Source organism: Monodelphis domestica, chromosome 7, assembly GCF_027887165.1.
Source record: "Monodelphis domestica isolate mMonDom1 chromosome 7, mMonDom1.pri, whole genome shotgun sequence".
NCBI classification, from domain to species: domain Eukaryota; kingdom Metazoa; phylum Chordata; class Mammalia; order Didelphimorphia; family Didelphidae; genus Monodelphis; species Monodelphis domestica.
The window spans coordinates 288,505,685-288,529,049 of record NC_077233.1 but is presented as its reverse complement, the minus strand read 5'-3'; the positions used below and the strand labels follow the sequence as shown (position 1 = coordinate 288,529,049).

Here is a 23,365-nt window from a genome sequence, read left to right as displayed (position 1 = left end):
GCATGATAATAATGTGTGTATAACCCAGATCAAATTGTTTACCATTTCCAGAAGGGAAAGGGAAAGGAGAGAATGAGACAGTTTGTATCATATAACTTTAGAAAAGTTATGTGGAAAATTATTACATGTAATTGGTAAAATAAAATATCTTTACAATTTTTCTTCTATTAGAATGTAACTTCCTAAAGAGCAGGAATTATCTTTCTGTTTGTTATTTGCCTTCCCAGTGCTTAGCATAGTGAGAGTATAGCAGACCTTTTAGAGATCAAGTGCTGTGCCTGGCCATCCTGTGTCTCCTTTTCCATCCCCCTAGACTGAGTGTTGCACCCCCCCACCCCCTTATCCCAGGCAAGGGAGGGAGGAAGTGCTCCCATTGGGCTGGGCAGAAGAGTGGGTTACTTAGGTGCTGGAGAGGGATAGGGGATGTCCCTAGTGCTCTGCTCCCCTTCATCTATATGCTATGCTATGACCTATGCTCCCCTCCAACCCCACAGGAATCACCTTCCCCACAGACTCAACAGACTGCTGCCCCAACTGTACCTGCATGTGAGCTGCCTCCGTAAGCTAAACAGAGAAGAGAAGAAGTGGTCCCATTGGGCTGATGAGCAGAGGGGTCCCAGGTGATGTGAAAAAAATGTCCTTGGGTGTGTGGGGAAGGAGAGAGGAGCAGCTTGGCCCCTAATTCCTCTGATTTTCTAATAATGGACTCTGGTGGGCAACATTGTGTGAGAGGGCTCTGCATGCCATTTTTTGCATGTGTGCCATAGGTTCACCACAATGGACATAGTGCCTCACAATTTGTAAGGGCTTAATAAACGTTTATCCACTTGAGTTTCAATGGAATTTAAAATATGGGAGCTTAACATGAGAATAAATTCTTGTATATAAAATCATAGACTATGGAAAGTTAGAGATGAATAAGATGTTATAATTTAATCCTATACTCATGAATCTGAGACCTATAGGATGCATCACCCAAGATTCTAGTGAAGGACTTTGAGTTGAAAAGGACGTTAGATGACTTAAATTAGTTGTAGAGTCAGAACTAGAATTCAGGTCTCTTGACTAGTCTAAAGTATTTTTGGTGCAATAGATTAATTTCCCTCTCACCATCTTTCCAGATAGCTTCCCTTCCTTGAGTTTTAGTCAGCAAATAAACCATCATGTGGTGGGATGAATGTGAAATTGGGTGTCTGCTACTACTTACTGTTTGACATTGAGCAAGTACTATCACTTCACTGGGCTTCAATCTCATTTGAAAAATGAATTGGGGATGTTACCCTAAAATGCTATGAATCTACAAGCTTTGCAGTGTATTTTGTTTTTAATTCAGGAAAACATTTTTCAATTCTCTCCACAGAACTCCTAGGGAATCTACGGTGCCAGAAGAAACAAGTAAAACCATTTATGTTGTTTGGGCAATGAGTCATTGTGATAAGGGAAAAGGAGTAGCTGCCAAAGGAAAGAATACACCCCTGAGCCAGGTGAAAGAAAAGGTCATGCTTCTCCCCCTTCTCTAGTATGCTTCTGGGGCAAAAGGTGGGGGGAAGCAGGATGAATGAAAAGGCACAAGTAGCTCCATTCCAGAATGAGTCAAGCTTAGAGACACCCAGGTCTGATTTCATTCCCAGAGCCTGTAGTGGGGCTCTTTCTTCTTCTGTCTCAGAGCATCCTTTGGGCCAGGAGCAGCCAGATCAGCAGCTTCTCTCAGGAGGAGATAGTTTCCAGGCTGAGATATTCCTGAGAAAGTATTCTGAATAGAGGAGCTGCTTCCTGCCCCTAAATGCCCACCCCAATCCAGTCACCAGTAAAAGCTATGAGGCTTTGGATTTATGTCAACTTCAACAGAACTCGCATTCAGCTCCTAGCCCAGAGCCAGCTTATAGCCATTTGCAAGCCTGAGGTTTGTGTGGCTACTAAATCAATGGATGAGCTCACATAACCCATTTCTTAGAGAACGTACAGGTTAAACCAGAGACTCAATGGTGTCTTTCCAAGCAGAAAAGAATCTCTCTCCCCCTCAGCACTAAGAAACTTCAACATTCAATCCCATCATTCTTTGTCGGGGAGAACGTGCTGTCCTGCCTTGATAATGATGCTAATGACATCTCAGCCCAGTATTAGAGGAATCCTGGGAGACATGGCAGCCCAACAACTGCATATACCAGAAAGGGGAATTAAAGTTTACACAGCACAAATTAAGAGGGAAAAGGTCCATGGCATTTTTTCAATGCCTAAAAATGGAGACACAGTGGGGCATGATGGTGGGGTGACATCAGAAGGACCTGAGTTCAAGTTTGGTCTCTGACACATATTAGTTATGTGGTTATGGAAAAATCATTTAACCTCTCAGTGCCCCTAGGAGACTCTCTACAGTTGTTTCCACAACAGGAGTACCTCCAAACAAATAAAAAGCCGGGACTAACGATAACAATAAGAAGAAGCTAGTAACAGCTTAGCTCATTCCCCTAATCCTAAATACTTTAACTTCTGTTTTATATCATCAATAAGAAGTAACCTTGAAAACTGTTACTGTGCATCTCTCAGATTATCTGATTTGGTGGGAATTCCTCACTCCTGCAGGCATCCACTGCAAGAAGCTCCTTTATTCAGATGAAAGCCACCCTCTTTGTCCCTGCCTCTTCCTCTGTGTCTCTGTCTCTGTCTTTGTCTCTCTCTCATCTTTACCCCTTTCTCTCCCTCCCTCTCTTGATTTTTCCTCTTCTTGCTCTTCAGCTCTCCCATTCTTCCACTTTCTCTCCTCCTCCCTCTCCCCCCACCTCAATTGATTGGAGGGAGTTGCAGGCAAACTGTTTCCTCTTAGTAAATTTCTGGTGTAGTGTTTTGTTACCCCACCAACAATTGTGCATTGATGTCATTACAGTCGGTTGTTCAGTTCCAGATTTCAATACATTCTTCCTTAATTCCACTGGCGAGGCAGAAACTCCAGGCTGAGTTGTACTATGGAGGGCATTAACTGGGCCAGGCTGAGGGTTCTCATGCCTTTTCACTGTTTCATGGGATCTCACACTTTAGAATCAAGAATTATTTTTTAACATATGTTGGGAATAAAGTAACTTAGATTCTTTCCAATTGCCAAGTGCAGTAAAAGGACAGAGCCAGAGCAGATGTTTTTTGTTGCTGCTTTTGGCTTTTTTGCTCAAGCAGGATACAGCACAAACCTTTGAAATATCCAACAACATCGTCTCATTCTATGGACATTCATTTCATTCTAAGTGAATCCTGGAAAATAGGCAACCACGTAGTTCATCAGAAGTCTAAGGAACCTTCAGGATCATCTAATCCTTTCCTCTCGTTTTATAAATGAGGAAACGGAGGCCCAGAGGAGTCAAGTAACTTGCCCAAGATCACAACTAGTTAGTGTCAAATTCAGGGACCACACACAAATAGACTGAAGGCTAGAAGAGAGCTTAGAACACCTTCATTTTACAGATGAGGAAACTGAGGCTCGGATTGAAGTGATGCACCCATGGCCACCAAAGTAGTAAATCGAAGTCAAGATTTGAATATTAGAATCCCTATTTGATAAAATTACTAAATATTATATGTAACCTTTTAATATTTGTCATCGTGTCATGTGCAACTTTAGACATATAAGTGACTAACACTAATCAAAGCTACTTCATATTCTTCCCTCCAACTACAAATGAAGATCTTCTTTAAAACCAGTTTTATAACCTTACAAAGACACCATCTTAAACAAAGCCCCATACAGACAAGAGACTTTCATGATATGAAGAATGGTTAAGAATGAGAACACAGGGGAAATTGAGAGCCAGTCCTAGAGATGGAGGTCCTGAATTCAAGTCTAGCCTCGGACACTTCCTAGCTGTGTGACCCTGGGCAAGTCACTTAACCCCTATTGCCTAGCCCTGACCACTCTTCTGTTTTGGAATAAACACATAAACACATCGATTCTAAGGCAGAAGGTGAGGGTTAAAAAAAGAAGAACAAGAGCACGTGGTAGAGTATACGGCAGGGATAAGAACTGGACCTGTGATTTCGCTGTTTTTAGGGAACTAAAGGCTTGTCAGAGGCAAGCCTTAAACCCTAGGTCAGCTCTCTATCAAGCAATACTTTAGTTCTATGGACATTCATTTCATTCTCTCTGAATTATGTCTCTTGCTAGAGTATAGTAAGAAACAAAAATTGTTAATTTGTCCTGCTTCTTAGTGGAATGGTTGGCCTCATTCTCCTGGCTGGCTTCATCACAGAAGGAAGAAACATGGGTGAGATGGGCTGGACTTGGAGTTGTCTACATACTCTGGAATTGCATATGCTATATCTGGGTGGGGTCTGCTCTAGGGCTGTGTTGGCAAAACTATAGCACGTGTGTTGGAGGGGGCTGATCCCTTCCCCCTCCCATCATCCACCCCTCTGCCCAGAAACCCAATGGGAGTGCTTCCTCCCTCCCATCTGGGGTCAGGCGAGGGGCTCACATGTGGCTTGCGGGTTGCAGTTTGGGCACTCAGTCTCTAAAAGGTTCTCCATCACTGGTCTAGGGTGACCCCTGAAGGGAGACATACAATAAACAAAGGCATGAGGAGAAAAGCCTAGAGAAAAAAAGAAGTAGAGCTGCCCAGGGGAACAGAGTTTCCTGTGCTAGTCTCCTTGCAGGACCTGGACCTTTCCCAAGACCACTCTGTGTGTGTGTGTGTGTGTGTGTGTGTGTGTGTGTGTGTGTGTGTGTGCACGTACATGACTCTAGGAGTTATAAAAGTTTCACAATTTGCACTTTGTGTATGAACCATGGGTGGGGAGCATGCGGCTTCCTGGAAGGACCATTGGAGCTCAATAATGACATACCTATACTGAAAGAGTTGGGAGCTCTGATGAAGTTGATTCCTGTTGAAAGGAAGGGGGTTAATCTCCACCCTTTTCTGACACAGGGGTATTGGATAATCTCCTAAACCTTCGGGGAGGTTCTTATTCTATGATTTCTTTGTGACTTTCCTTGGTGGAAGAAGCCATAAATATTCTCCCCCACGAACTATTGGACCAGAGCTGTGAGTGAAAATTGGATACAATAATTTAAATTCACAGCCCCATCTGAATACGTCTTCTGTTCAAATAGCATTTGTGCTTGGACCCCAAGGGGGAAAAGTAACAGAATAATTCAGGAAAACAGAGAGGTGAGAAAAGGAAGAAGACTACGAAATAGTCTCTAGGAGCACTGGAACCCCACACTGCTCACACAGCTCTTTTCAGCTAAATAATGGTGTTCACTTGTGAGGTCAAATTGTCTTGTTCATGAAAAAGTCAATGAGGAAATGGCTGGTATTGATTCCCATGTTTCTTGTGGAAGCTCAGTCCAGCTTCTGCTGAATAAACGTACCTTTGTAATGTTGATTGACGAAGTTGGGAACTAGATCCCAAAGCATCCCTGTGCCAGGGACTAATCCTGAAGTCTAAGCAAATGACTAAGTATTAAAAAGAGTATTCATGGGTAAAAATAATACTGAATGGGGTTATGCCTTGATGGTCTTTGGGCAAGTCTCTCCTCTGCCTAATTCCCCTTTACTTCATCAGCCTCTGAACCCATTATCCCATCTCCTTTATCTCCCATTTACCCCCAAATCCCCATCCCACTTCTGGACCATTGCTTTGAATGGAATTGAATTCTGAAACGCTGGTGTAGAGAAGGCTTTACTTGGCTGGCTTGGGTTTACAGGACCTCTGGTAGATGACTAGTTTGTCTGGCAGGAAGGTACGCCCACAGTTATCACATGGAACCAATGGGTTCTGGGCATTTGTCCAGGCAGTTTCATTTATAGCATCGAGATCATAGTAACCTTTGGCTGAAAAGTCAAAAAGGGGAGGGGGGAGAAAATAGAATCAGTTTTCATTCTGGAGAATCATATTCAACTCTTTATGGAAAATATTTTCAGGAAATACCTGTTGCCTGAGCCTTCTTAACCAAATCATATTGCTTTTGCACAATGTCCCAAGGGCTGAGTAAAGCTAACTATGGACTAGAGCACTTATTCAGCTGCCTTAAAGAAGGGGAGGGGGGAAAGCCTGTGAGAAGCATTCTTTGTTTTAATTATTTATATCTTCTACATCCATGGCAAGCAAATATTGCTTTTTATCCAGCTTTGAGGAGATAATTGATGAGCTCGGATGAACCTACCCTAGGAGAGTGCATCTCTTCACACGACTTCCCCGCCATATTACTTCCAAGCATTTGGGGAAAACTGGCATTTCCAGCTAGGCATGAGTTTCCGACTGGTTTTCATCCTGATATCTTTGCTCTTGCCTTGAAAATGAGTTTTCCTAAGTCCTAATGGGGACTCATTCCAAACGGAACAACTAAACGGCTCTTGTAGAAGATCCCTTAAATGCACACTCGCATCTAGCATCTAGCTTTATTTTAGAGAAACGGGATGGGATTCTTCCTCAGCCAAACAATCTTACATGTAATAATTGACTCTCTTGGAACTGTAAGCAAATGACCCACTTCTAAACAAATTTTTCACTTGGAATTTTACATCTTTTTTATATGTACATATATGTTATGTAGTTTCTGACTCAAGTATAGCATATCTCACGAAGGCTTCAGATCCTTTTCATCTAATTCACATGTAATAGCTCATGTGAACCCAGCAAACTCTAGACTTCTTAATATGCCTGTTCTTACTGAATAAGTAACTTTCAACACAATCCTTTTTTCTCTCTTGGCTGAAGCTAGTGTCTGTGCAGAAAATGAATGATTTTGATTTTTGAGTACCTTGAAAAGCCTCTTTACAAAATGGGCATCACTTTCTCTTTACCTGGGTCAGTTTTAAGCCAAACACAAAAGATCTGGTAACTAGCACCATCATTTTGGTTCGGTGATTCGATGTGGAAGCATCACTGAAAAGGGTTTACATCATTTTGGAAAAGGTTCTGCGTTGGCCTACCAGATTGGGCCCATGTGTCTGGTTGAGGCTGGACCCCTCAACTTTAAGAGTGAAATCAAAATGGCGGGAGTTCATAGCATGAAGGTTCTTTGACTAAGAAGAGGCATCAGCCATGATAGAAGTGAGGCAGCACAGATGGAGGGGGAAGCTAAGAAATGTAGTCACAATGACCTTCCCATCCAACAAGCATGTGTATGATTTCACAGTCATCTAGCGTGGATTTCAGAGTAAATTATTTCCATCCTCGCTCCTAGACTCATGAAAGTTTTGCTTTCTCTGTTCATGCAGAGAAGGGGATGCAGAGTGGGAAGCAGAGAAAAAGAAATTCATTCAATCAAAGAAGACAGCTCAGCATGATGATGGGCAGAAGTCTAAACAGGCTCCACGAGGACATGAATGCTGTCATCTTTTGGTCAACTCCTTTTATATACACATATGTATATGTACAAGTATATACAGGGACATACATGCATTCATGTGTATGTATTTGTCTTCTAGGAAGGGACTAGGCCTAATAATTGTGGGTAATGGCAACAGTCCTATCGTGAGAGTCAATACTCAGCTCACAAACCTCTTTGCATTATTCCTGGAAGGGTTTGAGGAATGACGTCACCTTTTGCATCAAAACGAAACTTAATTAGAAAAGTGATATGAGACAATTTGGCACACGTATGAGGGAAATGGACTTTTTGCCACCATATTTAGCTAAAGATGAGGCTCTCTGTAAGTCCTAAGGTATGTCCTCGTGTTTGAAGGCTGGATGGCCACAATAAAAACAGCAACTCCCATTTCCAGAATACTGTCAGGTGTATAAAGTACTTTTCTCATAACAAACTTCCAGTAAGTTTATTTTTGCTCTTTTCCAGATGAGGAGACAGTTTGGGGGTCTGATGTAAACCAAAAAGATGGTTTACATTTGAGAGGACACTTTGAAGTGCTATCTGAAAGATGAGCCTTCAGTAAAGTCATGTAAAACAGGCGATGCAGGTCCCATTTCTCAGTTTAGTCTGGAGGAAAAAATCTCTCTCTCCTTTTTGAAGTCACAATTTTTAAGACTGCAACACGACAGGTTCTGATGTTGGAAATGGAGTTGATTTTAGAATTATGAACGAATAAAAGTGTGAATAAATAGTATCGTCATATTTTAGGAAAGATGGAAGGAATTCTGTTTTCTATGTTATTCTCGTCTTGTCTTTCTCAGTAACTCACCTGTGATGGTCTTAACTTCTGTTTTTCTTTGGCTCTGGCTTCCGTAACTTTTTAGGCAACAAATTGTTTTCATTATGCCATTTCTTCAGACACAGTGCCTCATGGGTGCTGATGGACTTGGTGCCATATTCACGACCGCAAATGTAGCATTTGACTGTTGGTGGAGGTCTTTTGAGGGGGGCCTACAAGAAGAGAAAAGTTGGTATAATGCAATTCAGGTTTGCCAGTTGCCATTTTTCTTTGCATGTTTTGCCTTACCATGACCAAACGAATTCTTTCAGCTGCCCTACCTACCCCAAGTTCTGCGATCTGCTTGGACTTCTTGGATAAGACATTCAAACGGAGATTTCAGTTCATTGGACCATGACAAAAAACAAACATTGATCCAGACGGATTTAGAGTGTTTTCACTCACGCCAGTGGCCAATTTAGGTGGAAGCACTCTATTTTTGACAGTAACTTTATTTGCTTGAAAAACTGAATAGTTGTGACCATATTCAATTCAATTCAATTCAATTCAATTCAATTCTTCTGAACAAATATTTGTTAAATGCAGAACAAAATTCCCCAGAGCAAAAGATGGAGAATTAGTCATGATTGCATAATTTGAATGAGCACTCACAGTGAGGAAGTCACAGGGTAATTAAAAGAGTGAGGCGTTAGTATGTAAAAAGCACTCAACTGGCTTCTGTGATACCTAGATTAAAAAGGGTCTCATTCTCACCCTCAAGGAGTTAATCATCTAAATAGAAGGGAAGAGTCCAAGGCTGGGCAGATCCTTACTGTAGAGAGTCTCTGGTGCTAAATGGTAGTGGTGGGAAAGGAAAAGGAACCAGTTTACTAAAAAGAAAGACTAAAGGGGAGGAGGGTTTGGCAGTTCTACTATAATGAGATATGTTCTTTCAGAACACTATGCTGGGGCAGCGAGGTGGCTCAGTAGCCAGATCGGGAGACAGAAGGTCCTGGATTCAAATTTGACCTCAAATACTTCCTAGCTATGTGACCCTGAGTGAGTCACTTAACTCCAGTTGCCTAGCCCTTACTGTTTTTCTGCCTTGGAACCATTACTTAGTACCAGTTCTAAAACAGAGGATAAAGGTTTTTAAAAAACCAAACAAAACACTCTACTTTGCCAAGTAGTACAATGACAAACCACAGGATTTATGGGGGAAATGGGGCTAGAAGATCAGACTGGGTAACATTTCTTGCAAGTTGAGTAGGCTAAAACTCTGAGCTTCGGAGTCCATGGTGGAAGGGTAGTGTGGGGAATGGTTGGGATCCGTCCTTTTCTGCCCTCGAGTCCTATAATAAATATGACTTTGAACAAGATCTATTTGTAAAAGTGGGCATGAGAAAGGTTGCAGCTTGTCAGCAATTGGGAAGTGCTGCAGTCTTCTTCATCCTCATTGTTCCTCAAGAAAGAAATTGAGCATAAGCAAATATAAACAAATTCAAAATTTGTATTATGCCCAGAGGGTACAGTGGCTAGAGAGCCAGGCCTGGAGATGGGAAGTCTTGGGTTCAAATGTGACCTCAGACCCTGTCTAGCTCTGAGCCATTTAACCCCAACTGCCTAGCCCCATCACTCGTCTGCCCTGTAACCAATACAAAATATTGATTCTAAGATAGAAAGTGAGGGCTTTTAAAGATGGCCTTCTGCTCAAACTATTTCCTACAGTATCAATTGTATGGGAACAAATTTGAATTTTCAAAGCAAGCTTGATAGCAGAGCTGATTGCAGTTCCAATGTGAGAAGTCATGCAGGGGTGGAGCGACCTTCCCGGATGAAGAGTTTTTATTTTACGGTAAAGAATATCCTATGGAGTCAACAGCGTGGGGAGGAATGAAGGCATGCCTGACCTAGATCCTTTCCCTAAAATGGGGGGCCACACAGTTATTTCTTTAAGGTTTTAGACCAAGATGGGGAAAAAGCCCTTGATCAGTTTAGACATCCTTGATGGTCACCAGGATAACTGAAGGGATATTACACCGAAAGTGTGTTTGCATTCATGGAGGAAACTTCATGCTATGTCACTTGTCTAAAACAAAAGAACTTGGAACTCCGAATACTTGAGAGTTTGGCATAGGGGAAGCCACTAGCCAAGTCTTTGAAAAGGAATTGTTTGGGGGATTTGAGGCAAAGAGAAAGTCCTTTGCCCAGCCGAGGCTCCCATCTCCTTCTGTGCCCCAGACGCCACTTTAGCTGGAGGAAGGCTTCGTGAATTTCAAGTAGTCCAGAAGATTTTGGACTCCAGAGTTCTGGCTGGTATCCTGAATAATGGCTATCAGCGTCTCCAACCAGGTGGGAAGATGGACTATAGGAAGATTCAAGCAAGAAAATCCAAGACTAAAGGAGTCCAGGACAAAAGTGCAGCATACACAAGGGGAACGTCTGGAAGACTGGAGCAAAAGGAATTCCAGGATCAGATCTTTGGCCCAGGTGCTCTGAGTTGGGCCCACTTTCTCTTGGATTCATTCATTCTGTCCTGGTAAAAAACAGTGTCACAGCTTTGGGGAGGGATATTTTATATCAACTGCACAAATTATACTCTCATAGTAAATACCTATTTAAAAAGCTATTTAGAGCTAATTGGCTAAAAGATGTCATCTCATAATGGGAGAGAAGGAGATATGGAAGACAATATATTAAAGGAAAACTTGCTTGGCCCTAAGGATCCAGAGGCCGGAGCAAAAGAGTGGATAGCATTGGGGTGGATAGTGACAGCCATCACATTTCCAGGAAAATGTGGGATTTTAGTTACTGCCAGGAGATGGCAAAAGTATGAGAGAAAAAGATGTCAGAAAAAGAGCATTTTGCTAACAATAGGATGACTTTAGAGACGAGATTAACAGTAGGACTAGACAGCAGAGAACAGGGACTAGAGATGGATATGGCTAAAATTGAGATCGAATCCCAAGGAGAACAAAAGCACAGTGCCAAGGTTTCATGAATTAAGGTCAAAGTCTGAGGTATATTGAAATTTGGCATGATAGGAAAAGGGTTTAAAGGGTTAATGGGGATAATGACAGATTAAATTTAATTCTCCTTCAGGAGGACAGAATTGGCAAAAGGGTTCCAAGAGAAAAAAGCAAAGTTTTCTTTTTTATCAGAAAAGGCAATAGATGATTCAACACAAGAAAAAAGACATAGATCTGTCTTGGAGATCATTTATACTCGTGGTCTTTTTTGCAGGTTTACAAAGAATACAATGAAATAAAAAGTGTTATCTGGGGAATTTGAGTCAACTTGGATAATTTAGATTGTAAGGATCAGCCAAAAAAAATGGGGTTAGAGAAGGGGAGAAGAATTTCATCTAAATTGTCCAGATAATTGTTATTCTGTCAAGTTGGCCTCTCTAGGAATTCCAAATTCCAGATGATACCTGGAATAAAAGCCTTTACATCAGACACACTGAACCAGATTAAATGTAATTTGAAAATGTTGAACAAAATAAGTAAAAACATTCAATAAAACACAGGTAATGTCACATTTTAAAATTGTCAATATTTTGCCCACAGGTATCCTTATATACAGATTAATGACCCCTATTTCATCTTTAATTAATTAATTAATATCAGTTACACACAGAAGCAGCTTTTGACAATTGCATTCTGACATTTTAGGATTAAGATTTTCTCCGTCACTGCCTTGATAGAGGTTATATCATGCAACGTTGCTCATGTCATGATAAAAGGCACATATCACACATATAATAAAAGTCTAATGAAGGAAATAAAGTGGAAGATGGTATGCTTTGATCTGCCTCCTATTCCAACAATTCTTTCTTTGTCGATGGATAACATTTTCATCATGACCGTCCCTTTATATTTATCTCAGAAACTTGCTTTGCTGATAATATTTTAGTCACTCACAATTGATCATGTTATAACATTTCTATTATTGTATATATTGTTCTCCTGGTTCTGCTCACTTCAATTTGCATTAATTCATTAAAGTCTTTCCAGGTTTTTCTGAATTCATCTTGTTCATCATTTCTTATGGTACAATAGTATTCCCTTGCAATCATATGCCGTCATTTGTTCAAGGATGGACAACCCTTCAGCTATCAATTCTTTGACACTACAAAAAGAGCTAGTAAAATATTTTGCTACAGGTAGTCCTTTTTCCTTGTCTCTGGTCTTTGGGATACAGACCCAGTAGTGGTATGCTTAGTTTTGTGGCCATTTAAGCCTTCTTCCAGATTGCTCTGCAGAATGGTTATATCAGTTCACAGCTTCACCAACAATGTATTACTGTCCTTCCTAATTTTCCCACATCCCCTCCAGCATTTATCATTTTCCTTTTTGGTTATGTTAGCCAATGTGATAGGTGTGTGGTGGTGTCTTGGGGTTGTTCTAATGTGCATTTCTCTAATCAGCAGTGACTTGGAGCATTTTTTTAATATAACTAGAGATTCTTTTAATTTCTTCCTCTGAGAATTGTCTGTTCATGTCCTTTGATTTCAATTGGGGAATGGTTTGAATTCTTATATATTTGACCTAATTCTCTCCCCCATTTCTATTTGAGAGTGATACCACTGCCTTAAAGGGTTTGGATCCAGAGGAAATCAATAGTTTGCAATCACCGCTCCCCTAAGCAGAATCACCACAGGATTTTGACTTCTTGGCATGCTCCATATCTAGGATGGCCAAGTCAAATGGAGAGCAAAGTTAATAGTCAAATATTATAGTCAAAATGCTCTGAGGGGGAAAAATTGCCTACATAATTATGCCAATACATAGACCAAACTGGAGAACTGGTCCACTCACCATTTACTTTTCCTTCATAATCATAGCACAGATCTTTCAAAAGATAAAGCTGAAGAGATGAACAAATCCAGGACTAAAACTTGTGAAAACATGAAGGGGCAAAAGGAAAACTATAAACTAAGGCAATTAGAAACCCAAAGACAGAGAATGTCAAAAGCTTTTTTTTTTCTCAAAAATGTTTAGTAACACTCATTTTAATGTGTTTATTTGCTCACAGGATTATTGAGATAAAGCTAGGTTAGGTGGAAATGAAGAAGCAACCTTTTTCTGGAGAACAATTTTTTAAATTAAATTTCCAAATGGAAAAAGAATGAACCAAAAGCTAGTATTAAGCTTAGTATGCAAGGAAATAAGTGAGGTGTTCACAAATGAAGTCATTCATGCCATCCTGTCAAAGACTTTTTGGTTAGAAAAAGTTCAAAGAAGAGGCAGAGACCAGAAAACATACCCCCAAAGTAGAGAAAGTTAATATCATAAAAGGTTAATGTGACCCACGTTATATTCTCAAGAGCTAGATCTAGGCATTATACTTGTTGAAATGCAACTGAACTTGGAACCTGTTCTATTTGTTGTTCTTGTTGTTGTTGTTCTGAACATCCTAACTCCCAAGTTATGCTCTGGGGAACTATAGGCAACGCAGTCCCAACTGCTGCAGAGCATACAACCCGGGCCATCTGGAGGAAGACAAAAGCACCTCGTATTTCTCATCAGTGTCATAACTGCCAGTCAGAAGCTCAGTCATTCTCAACGTGGGGCTATTGTGACTTTGCCAGCTGTCAAGGCTTGGTCTCCAGTCTCGCCCTCCAGTGCTTGGAAAGCCCATGGGTGTGTGTGAATGGGAACACAGCAAGAGTGGGAGGGGGGATAGGTCTAGCCAAAAGCCACACACAGCCTTTCTTTCCTAATGTTCAGTCTCCTGGCCCTCTGGGATACGCCATTGCAGACAAGCAGGCCAATGGAAGTTTGGGGTATGGAGGAAGTTGATAAGAGCGAGGGAACCAGGTCTTTATCTGCTTTGGCTAGAGCTTGCCAAGGCATAGAAAGTGTAATCAAAGCAAGGCAGAGGAGAAGTCTCATGGAAAGTTACTGTAGGGCAAAGGATTTGACTGAAAGGGTCAACACTTCAGATGATATTTAAGGAACTCTGTGCAGCCTTCGTGACAGGGTTGAGGATGCCTGAAAATGTCATTATTCCTGAATCTGCATAAGCTGTGTTTCCTGGATCACAGGTGTGACCCACGCCAACGGAAGATATATGATACCCCTCCATACAGAAGCCGATTATTATTACGGCTCACGGCTTTACTTTTGTTCTGTCAACTACTGGGCATGTCCATCGCTAGAATATGAAAAGAGGGATCTGAAGACTCCACAGAAAGCTTTCATAGACATAGTTCCATAGACTTGGACCACTTGCTCTTCATATGTTGTTAATTTTTCCTTAGTTGCTGCTGCTCATAATTTATATTATCTAACTAATGTTTTTCTTGCTGCTAATTATCTTGCTTTATACTGCCATGAAATGCTAGAATTTGTTCTCTTCAGCAAGGTATATTCAATATAAAATAAAGGGGACATTTAGCAATTTTTCTGGTGAATGCAGTGGAGGACAAATCTAGTTTGTCCTGAATTATCCAGTTTGGGTATTTAGCTACCCCCCAAAACACTAGTTGTTAACTCTCCACATTGTTTTGGGTTATATAAATTCATCCGTTGTGCAGTAACACTAATAATGACTGACATTTATTTAGCTTTTTGAACTTTGCAAAACACTGGAATATATCATTTGGGCTATAAAACAACCCTGGGAAATGGGCGCCATTATTATCTTAATTAGTATACAGATGAGACAAGTAAAAATGGAAAACATTAAATGTCTCAGGTTTTCCTACTATATGACTGACATTCCAAAATGATTCATAACCTTGTGGCTTAAAACCCTGCAGCAGAGCCTAGTGTCTTTTACAGATTTAAAAACAGTGCCTGAAATAATAATTTTTTTAAAAAGACAGTAGTAGTCTCTCGGTAACCGAGGATGACGATCGTCTTTGTGCGCACTCATCTGTGATGTAGATGAGTGTGCACAAAGACACTTGTGCGTGAAGGAGATTTAAGTGGAAAAGTCGATGCGACTATATTGTCACCTAGTAATTCCAACAGGGACAAGTCATTGCCTAAACATTAAACACTGTTCAAAGGTGGGCCCCCAGGAATCCTACTCTTATTCTGCCAGCAAAGACTCTGGACTTGCTTTGAAGACATTTCTCCAGGACATTATTTGCCACCAAGTTCCTGGATTCTCCACCACCCCAGAGATGCTAGAGCCACTCGTGCCAATTCAGTGCTTCCTGAAATCACCCTTCTATAGGAATTTTTAATTTTACCATATACTACAGAGAATTAAAGGCTCGCTGGTGGGAGAAGTATTTAACAAATTAAAGGGAAATTTAAAAAAAAAACATAGTAAGAGCTTATATGACTCATGCCCTAAGAGAAGACGAATGGAAACACAATCTGCTTCACATTTTTGTCTCAAGTGTGTATTTGTACTTGTGTACATCACTTCTGAGTTGAGCTATTAGATGGTGAGCCAGGATTACAAATGACCAAGTTGTACAATGGAATTGGCCTCACTAACACTGAAAAATGCATGGCTCAAACACAATTTCCTTGAGTAGGACACATGTGGGGAATAGATGACAACCGTATACTTAGCAACTGCTGCATCAGGACGAAGTGAGGTAACCACAACAAGGAGGGCAGGGGAAGAGCACATCTTCAGACCATCAGCTACAGCTGTGGCCTATTACAAAGGAACTATTGGAGACCAAACAGTCTGGTACAGAGCTCTCAGTCATGCCTTGGGGTCAGGAGAACTTCTGGATGATTTTGAGCTAGGAAGAAATTAACAAAGAAGAAGGGGATGCTAGCCAAGAACCCAAGGTCCTTCTTCACATGCAGATATTCAGGGAGAAGAAGCATGGATCATGGCTACAGCGCCACACGACAAAGTAGCAGTTTAAAGTTACAGTTTAACATATGACTGATCATGTGATTTGATGGGAATAGGTTTGGGGATTTTGACTCTAAATGATCATTTTATTGCAAAATTTAATAATATGGAAATATGTTTTGAACAATGATACATGTGGAATTGCTTGTCAACTGGGGGTGGTGAGAGAAGAGGGGAGGGGGAAAAGGAACATGAATCATGTAACTATGGAAAAATATTCCAAATAAATAAGTTAATTAATTTAAAGTTTCAGTTTAAGTTACAAACTTTCCAAATATAAAAAATGTTGGTGTCATTCTGCTTATATGTTTGCACATGTATTATATATTCATGATCAGTTGTATGCAGAGGCAAAGTTGGCGTGCCATCCATCATGAAAGTTACAACAAAGTTCTGTCTGCCCTGAAATATCGTATTAATCTGATTATAGACTGTATTTACTGACCTGCCCTCTAATTCTCCCTTAGAATCTAAGCTGTTCTTGAGTATAGCTTATAATTGGTTTTATTCCTCATAGGTTATAAATCTTTTTTCCCTAAGATTTCCCCCTTTGCCTCAGCTTGGACTACTGATCTCCTTGTCTTCTTTTAAACCCTAACTAAAATCTCACCTTCTAAAGGAAGTCTTCCCCAACTCCTCTTAATTCTTGTGCATTCCAATTTTATCCTGTACATTGCTTGCTTTGTATATATGTGTTTACATGGTGTCTCCTGTTAGATTCTTGGTTTTTTGTTGTTTCAGTTGCATTCAACTTTTCATTACCCAATGTGGGGTTTTCTTGACAAAGATATTGGAATAAGTTGCTATTTTCTTCTCTTTCATTTTACAAATGAAGAAACTAAGGCAAATATGGCCTCGTGACTTTCCCAGGGTGACTCAACTAGTAATGATCTGAGGATAGATTTGAATGACAGGCTGGGCACTCTATGCATTGTGCCACCTAGCTGCTCCAATCTTGGCCTTTCTATATAAAGATTTACATTTTTCCAAGCTAGATTTATTAATTTAAATATATTCTTTAATTTATTCTTTATTTTTAATATGCATTAAAATATTTTTATTTCTGGAATTCTATCCCTCCCCCAATCATTGTGAAGGCAATAAATGTGAAATCATGCAAAACACGTTTTCACAGTAGTAAATGAACATAATAATCTATAGTGTTTGATAAACCCAAAGATTCAAGCTTTTGAGACAAAAACTCACTATTTGACAAAAATTGCTGGGAAAAAAATTAGGGCATTTTTATATGACAATAAATGACTTTGATTTCTTCAATTGTCTGAAATCATTCACCATTTATCAATTAAAGAATGATTTGAATTCTTATAGATTTGATTAAGTTCCTTACATTTTTGAGAGGTGAGAGCTTTATCAGATAAATTTGCTGTAACCCTCCAAATGTCCTACTTTCCTTCTTTTTTGGCTAAGTTGATTTTGTTTGTGCAAAAAGAAAAAAAAACCTTAATGCAATCAACATTACCCATTTTACTTCATGTGATCCTCTATTTCTATTTCATCATAAATAATTTCCTTATCCTTAATTTGCTTATAATATTGCCCTTTATATTTAAAAGATATACCCATTTTGACCCTATCTCGGTACTTGGTATGAGATGTTGGTCTATACCTAGTTCCCCCCCCCCCAAATTCCTAAGTAACTCTAGAATAGAGAAATGCAAATTAAAACAATACTGAGGTAGCATTTCATGCCTCTTAAATTGGCCAATTTGACAGAAAAGGAAAATAGCAAACATTGGAGGGGTTGTAGAAAAACTGGAAATCAATGCAGAGTTGTGAACTGATCCAAATATTGTAGAGAACAATTTGGAACTATACTCAAAGGATTATAAAACTGTGCATGCCCTTTGACCCAACAACACCACAAGTAGAAAAGGGAAAGGACACATGTACACAAAAATATTCATAGCAGCTCTTTTTGTGATGGCAAATAATTGGAAATTGAAGGAATGCCCATCAATTGGGGAATGGCTGAATAAATTGTGGTATATGATTGTGATGGAATACTATTTTGTTATGAGAAATGATGAGCAAGATGTTTTCAGAAAAATCTGGGAAGAGATATATGGTGAAGCAAAGTGAACTGAGCAGAACCAGGAGAACATCTGGCTATATAATGTATGGTTTTTGTGATATATTTCTCCTTATTAGTATTTTATTAAAATTTTTTTGCAACAATCAATACTCACTAGAGAAATTGGCCTGTAGTTTTGTTACTCTGTTTTTGCTCTTCCTTAAGTATCAGCACCATATTTCTGTCCTAGAAATAATTTCTCTGCCTATTTTTTCAAAATAGTTTATACAATATTGGAATTAATTATTTTTAAATGCTTGATAAAATTCAGTCATGAATCCATATTGTTCTATGGATTTTTTTCTTAAGGAGCTCATTTACAACTTGTTCAATTTATTTTTTCTAAGATAGGGTTATTTAAGTATTCTATTTCCTCTTCTGTTAATTTGACCAATTTGTATTTTTAAAATATTTCACTTGTCTGATTTTTTGGCATAAAAATAAAGAAAATAACTCCTAAAAATTGCTTTAATTTCTCTCCTGTTTTTAAGTATATATTGTGAATCTTAAAATTTCTCAGAATTGTGAATCTTAAAAATTCTCAGACCCTACTTCATAAGGTTGGGTTAAGACCATTCCCCATTTTAAACAATAAAGGAACTTAGATGAGGAATGTGAGACCTCTCCTCCACCCCTACTTAAGCCTGCTTTAGGGGAAGAAACTCCTTGCTGAACAATGAAAAATACTTAAACCCATACTTAGAGTAAGGCAAAAGTTCTTAAGCTGTGTCTATTTTTAGATCTAATACAAAAGGGTGCTAAGTACCTATAAAGGTCAGGCAACCTGTGAATTTACAAGGAGCAAAGAGGTGAGAAACTTACTCAGGTGTGAATTACTCAAAAGTTCAAGCCTTCTTAGGTGTGAATTAAGAACAGTCTGTCCTCTGGAAAACGTCTACTGTGATTGGTAGATGTGAGAACTTAGGGGAGGTGACATAAGAGAAAATTCCCTTTAAAAGGAGTTCAGAAAGGGAGCTGAAGATTCAGCTGGGAAAGGCTGAATTGGAGGAGGGAGCTGGCCAAAGCTGCCTTGAAGGGTCTCTCTTGGCACTCCCTCTCAGAGATCTTGTGGTGAGGTGAAAAAGGACTGACTGATCTTTCTCTTAGGGCTTGGGCCTGGGTTGGCCAGGGCTGGCCTGGGTTGGCCTATCCTTTTCTCATTATTTCCTTTTCTCTCTCTCTCTCTCTCTTTCATTAATTCCTCATTTGTATTAATTAAAATCTCTATAAAACCCAGCTGACTTGGGTATATTCATATTTGGGAATTTTTCCCTGGCAACCACCTTATATTTTGATTTAAAACAAGACACTGTCTTAAAACCATATTTTCTGCAGTCACAATTTAAGCCAAACACTCTTTTATCTGCAACAGTTTATGTCTTCCACTATTTTAATTACTACTACTATATATATATATATATATATATACATATATATATATTCATTTTTATACTGGTAATTTGGTTTTCCTCCTTTAAAAAATCAAATTAACTAATGGTTTATTTATTTTATTGTTTTTCATAAAAACCAGCTATTATATTAATTCAATGATTTTCTTTTTTTTTCATTTGCATAGCAGTCATGTAACCAATTGTAATGCTTTTTACCTTTCTGCATCCTAGGCAGTTCTCTATAATTATAATCTACTGAGAAAGAGCTCTGGTGAAAGTTCAGCACTGGGAGTTTCCTACTCCAATAAAATCACAGTGAACTAAAAAAAGTCATATTTTTAGAAGAGGCAGAATACTATTGTGGAGAGAGCACTAGATCTGGAGTCAGGAAAAATGTGAGCTTAAATCTCAGCTCTGATACTTAACAGCTAAATAGCTTAAGTGAGTTACCTCACTCACTCCTTCATTCCTCAGATTCCTCATTTGTATGACGATAATAATATCCATAGTATATTTCTTCAATAGGTCTTCATGAGGCTTAAATGAGACAATGCTTGTAAAATTGTCATATAAAGATCATTCATTATTAGCCTACCAGGAGTATTTGCATGTTTTTATGTTAATACACTTATATATATTTAAACCCTTACCTTCCATCTTGGAATAAAAATCTATGTATTGGTTCCAAGGCAGAAGAGTGGGAAGGGTTATGCAATGGAGGTCAAATGACTTGCCCAGGGTCACACATCTGGGAAGTGTCTGAGGCCAGGTTTGAACCTAAGACCTCCTATCTCTAGGCCTGGCTCTCAATCCATTGAGCTGCCCAGTTTCCCCCTCAATACAATTTTAAATAATCATTTTCTGACATTTTGTGATTCATGTACTCCCTTTCCCTCCCATCCTCCCCCTTCCCCAAGACATTAAATAATATATATTACACAATATATATTTCCACATTCATCATATTGTGAAAGAAGGCACATATTACATATACAAGAGAAAAATTCATGGAAGACATAAAATGAAGAACAGTATGCTTCAATCTGTATCCAGACTCCATCAATTTCTCCCATGACAGTGGATAGCCTTTTTAATTGTTAGTCCCTTGAGGTGGTCCAGGATCCTTACATAGCTGATAATAGTTAATTTATTCACAGCTGATCACTGTACATTATTACTGCTATTGCATACAATGTTCTGGTTCTATTTACTTCATTTTGCATCATTTCATGTGATTATTTGCATGTTAATAAGGAATTCCTAGAGTTTAAAATATTCACTTATTCATTCATTTAACAAATATTTATTAAGCAGTAACTATGAGATAATATTTGTAAAGTATTTAGCCCATTGCCTGGAAATAATATGCTATATAAATGCTTATTCCCTTCCCCTTACTATTTGCATTTCGGTAGTTTCAGTTGACAATAAAAAGATTTATTGTCCTTACTTTTAAATAACATATACTAATAAAAAAGAGACTTGTATATGTAGCCTCAAGTGTAGCTGTAGTGGCCAACTGTTTCTCAAATCTCTTACCTCTCCCCCTCCAGAAAGGGGAAAGGTTGAAAACATCAAGAATAACCTATATTGTCTTTGAGAATTTCAGTGGAAAGTCTTTCTCCTCTACTGAGTTTCCTTCACTCCCTCTCCCTCTCTACAGTCTAGAATGGAATTACTTATCTCCAAGCCCCACCATGCAGCCAGACAGGGAGCAGTCCAGGAGACTATAAGCAGTGGAAATTAAATGACAGATTCATCATCTCAGGGGTACAGAAAAATTCCCAGGTTCCGCTCTGTTTCTGCATTTGAGAGGACTCAAAGTTATAGGATAAAACATGCACTCAGGTGATCTTTTTGTCCAACAAATCAGATGTAAGTAGGAGAGTTATTACTGTACTTTTACTCTATACTGAACAATAAATATAAGATATATTCTTGACACCTTTCATTCAATTTTGAGACTATGACTATGTGGTCTGAAATTTTTCTTTAAAAAGCATCCTCAAAACTTTATCTTTTGCTCAGATATCTTTTGTGTGTATAGATCAATACTATGAATATTTTACAGAGATGAGAAAGGCATGTTGTTTTTAATCAATGTCATCTTGATCAATTCTTTTTGGTAACAATGCCATCTGTGATTGTTTTCAAATTACTAAAATTTTTTATTCTTTTGGCTATCCAGAAAACAAGTTTCTTAATCCTTTCAAGAGTGTGTTCCTTCCAGCTTAAATTTCTTTGCGTACTTGCTTTCTTTCTCACAATTTAGTCTTATATGCCATTTCTTCATTTCTTTCTTTGTTTGTTTGTTTGTTTGTTTAAAATCCTTACCTTCTGTCTTAGAATCAATACTGTATATTGGTTCCAAGGCAGAAGAGTGGTAAGGGCTAGGCAATGGGGGTTAAGTGACTTGCCTAGGGTCACACAACTAGGAAATGTCTGAGACAAGATTTGAACCCAGGACCTCCAATCTCTAGGCCTGACTCTCAATCCACTGAGCTACCTAGCTGCCTCCTTATATGCCATTTCAATCACCTCAGTGATATATCAAGTCATGACTTTCAGGTAGTCTAATAATTTTTAAATTGTCTCTCCTGGATCTTTTTTCCAGGTGAGTTTTTCCAATGAAAATTTCATATGTTCTTCTATTTTTTTTTATTATTTTTAGATTTTGTTTTATTATTTCTTGATGTCTCATGAAACCATTAGCTTCTATTTGCCCAATGCTAGTTTTAAAGACTGAATTTCTTCCTTAATCTTTTGATCCTCCTTTTCCATTTGGCCCATTATACTTTTCATGGCACTCTTTTCTTCATTGGACTTTTTTACCTGTTCTCCCAGTTGATCAATTCTGGTTTTTTATCTGCTTATTTCATTTGATTTGTGTGTCTCTTTTTCCATTTGACCAATTTTGTTTTTTAAACTTATTTTCTTTTTGTATTATTTTCATTTCTTTTTCTCACCCCCCCCCATTTTTCTTCTACTTGCCTTACTTGATTTTTGAACTCTTTCCCAGTTCTTCTTGTGACCAATTTCCATTTTTTAGGAAAGTTTGCATGTGTTTGCTTATTTTTCACCATCTTCTGTTGTTTCTGTTTTTTGGTTCTTTTTCCCCATAGAAATTTTTGTGGGTCAAGAGTTCTTTTTTTTTTTTTAATTGCTGTTTGCTCATTTTCCTACTCAAGGACTAGGATTTCTACAAGTTGCTGGCCATTTCTGTCTTAGCTTCTGGTGGACAGGATTTTGCCCTGGGGCTATCTTCACAGCCACCCCAGAAGCCTGTGTGTGCCCCATATTATGGAACTCTGAACTTCACATCTAGAGCCTAGGATTTCCAGGGGGTAGGTCTGTGTTACTCTTTTGTTGGTGTATCTTGTGTCCCAGAATCCTGAGGTTGACCAGGTCCTGGTTCTACATCTATTACAGTAGGTGGGGGTGTGGGGATAGTCAGTCTGTGCTTTTCCTTGTGCGGTTTTTCCTCTGGTTGGTTCCCTCTATTATATGTAAATAATGTAATAATGTGGATATAATGTTGTTGCAATGTTTTTTTATATAGTAATTATAAGGTGAATTTAGATGAATATCTTTAGGGGTTTTTTTCTGTAAGAGTAGTTAGAAATGTATTATTCTGTAACTGTGCATATCTGTAACTGTAAATATCTGTATATAATGTGTGACTTGCATTTTGCAAGATGCTTTGCTTTCTTTCTTCCTTTCTTTTTACTTCTCCCTGTTCCTAGTATAGAACATAGAATAATTTTAGTTTGAAAGATCCATTTGGGGAGAATATTTCTCCCAAAAGGATCTCAGGGGGGAATTTTGTTATGAGTTTTATTAGGTTCATTCTGTCTCATTAAGAGCAGAAGTTCTATGTTAAAGGAAGTTTTATTAATATCACTCTGTTACTTTAAAAACCAGATCAGATAGCTCTTTGCACTTCGTTACTTTAAGAGGCCTATCATAAA

At 38.8% G+C, this 23,365-nt stretch overlaps 1 protein-coding gene across 1 annotated transcript in view; it reads right to left on the bottom strand.

Annotated features, from left to right (window-relative positions):
* Positions 1-5,654: 5,654 nt before the first annotated feature.
* Positions 5,655-23,365, bottom strand: part of ZNF474 (zinc finger protein 474) — a 75,387-nt gene continuing 57,676 nt past the window's right edge. The window contains 3 exon segments of the mRNA XM_056803952.1: positions 5,655-5,819; positions 8,130-8,154; positions 8,156-8,311. Of these exon segments, the coding sequence (XP_056659930.1) occupies positions 5,668-5,819; positions 8,130-8,154; positions 8,156-8,311 (333 nt within the window). The 3' untranslated portion in view covers positions 5,655-5,667.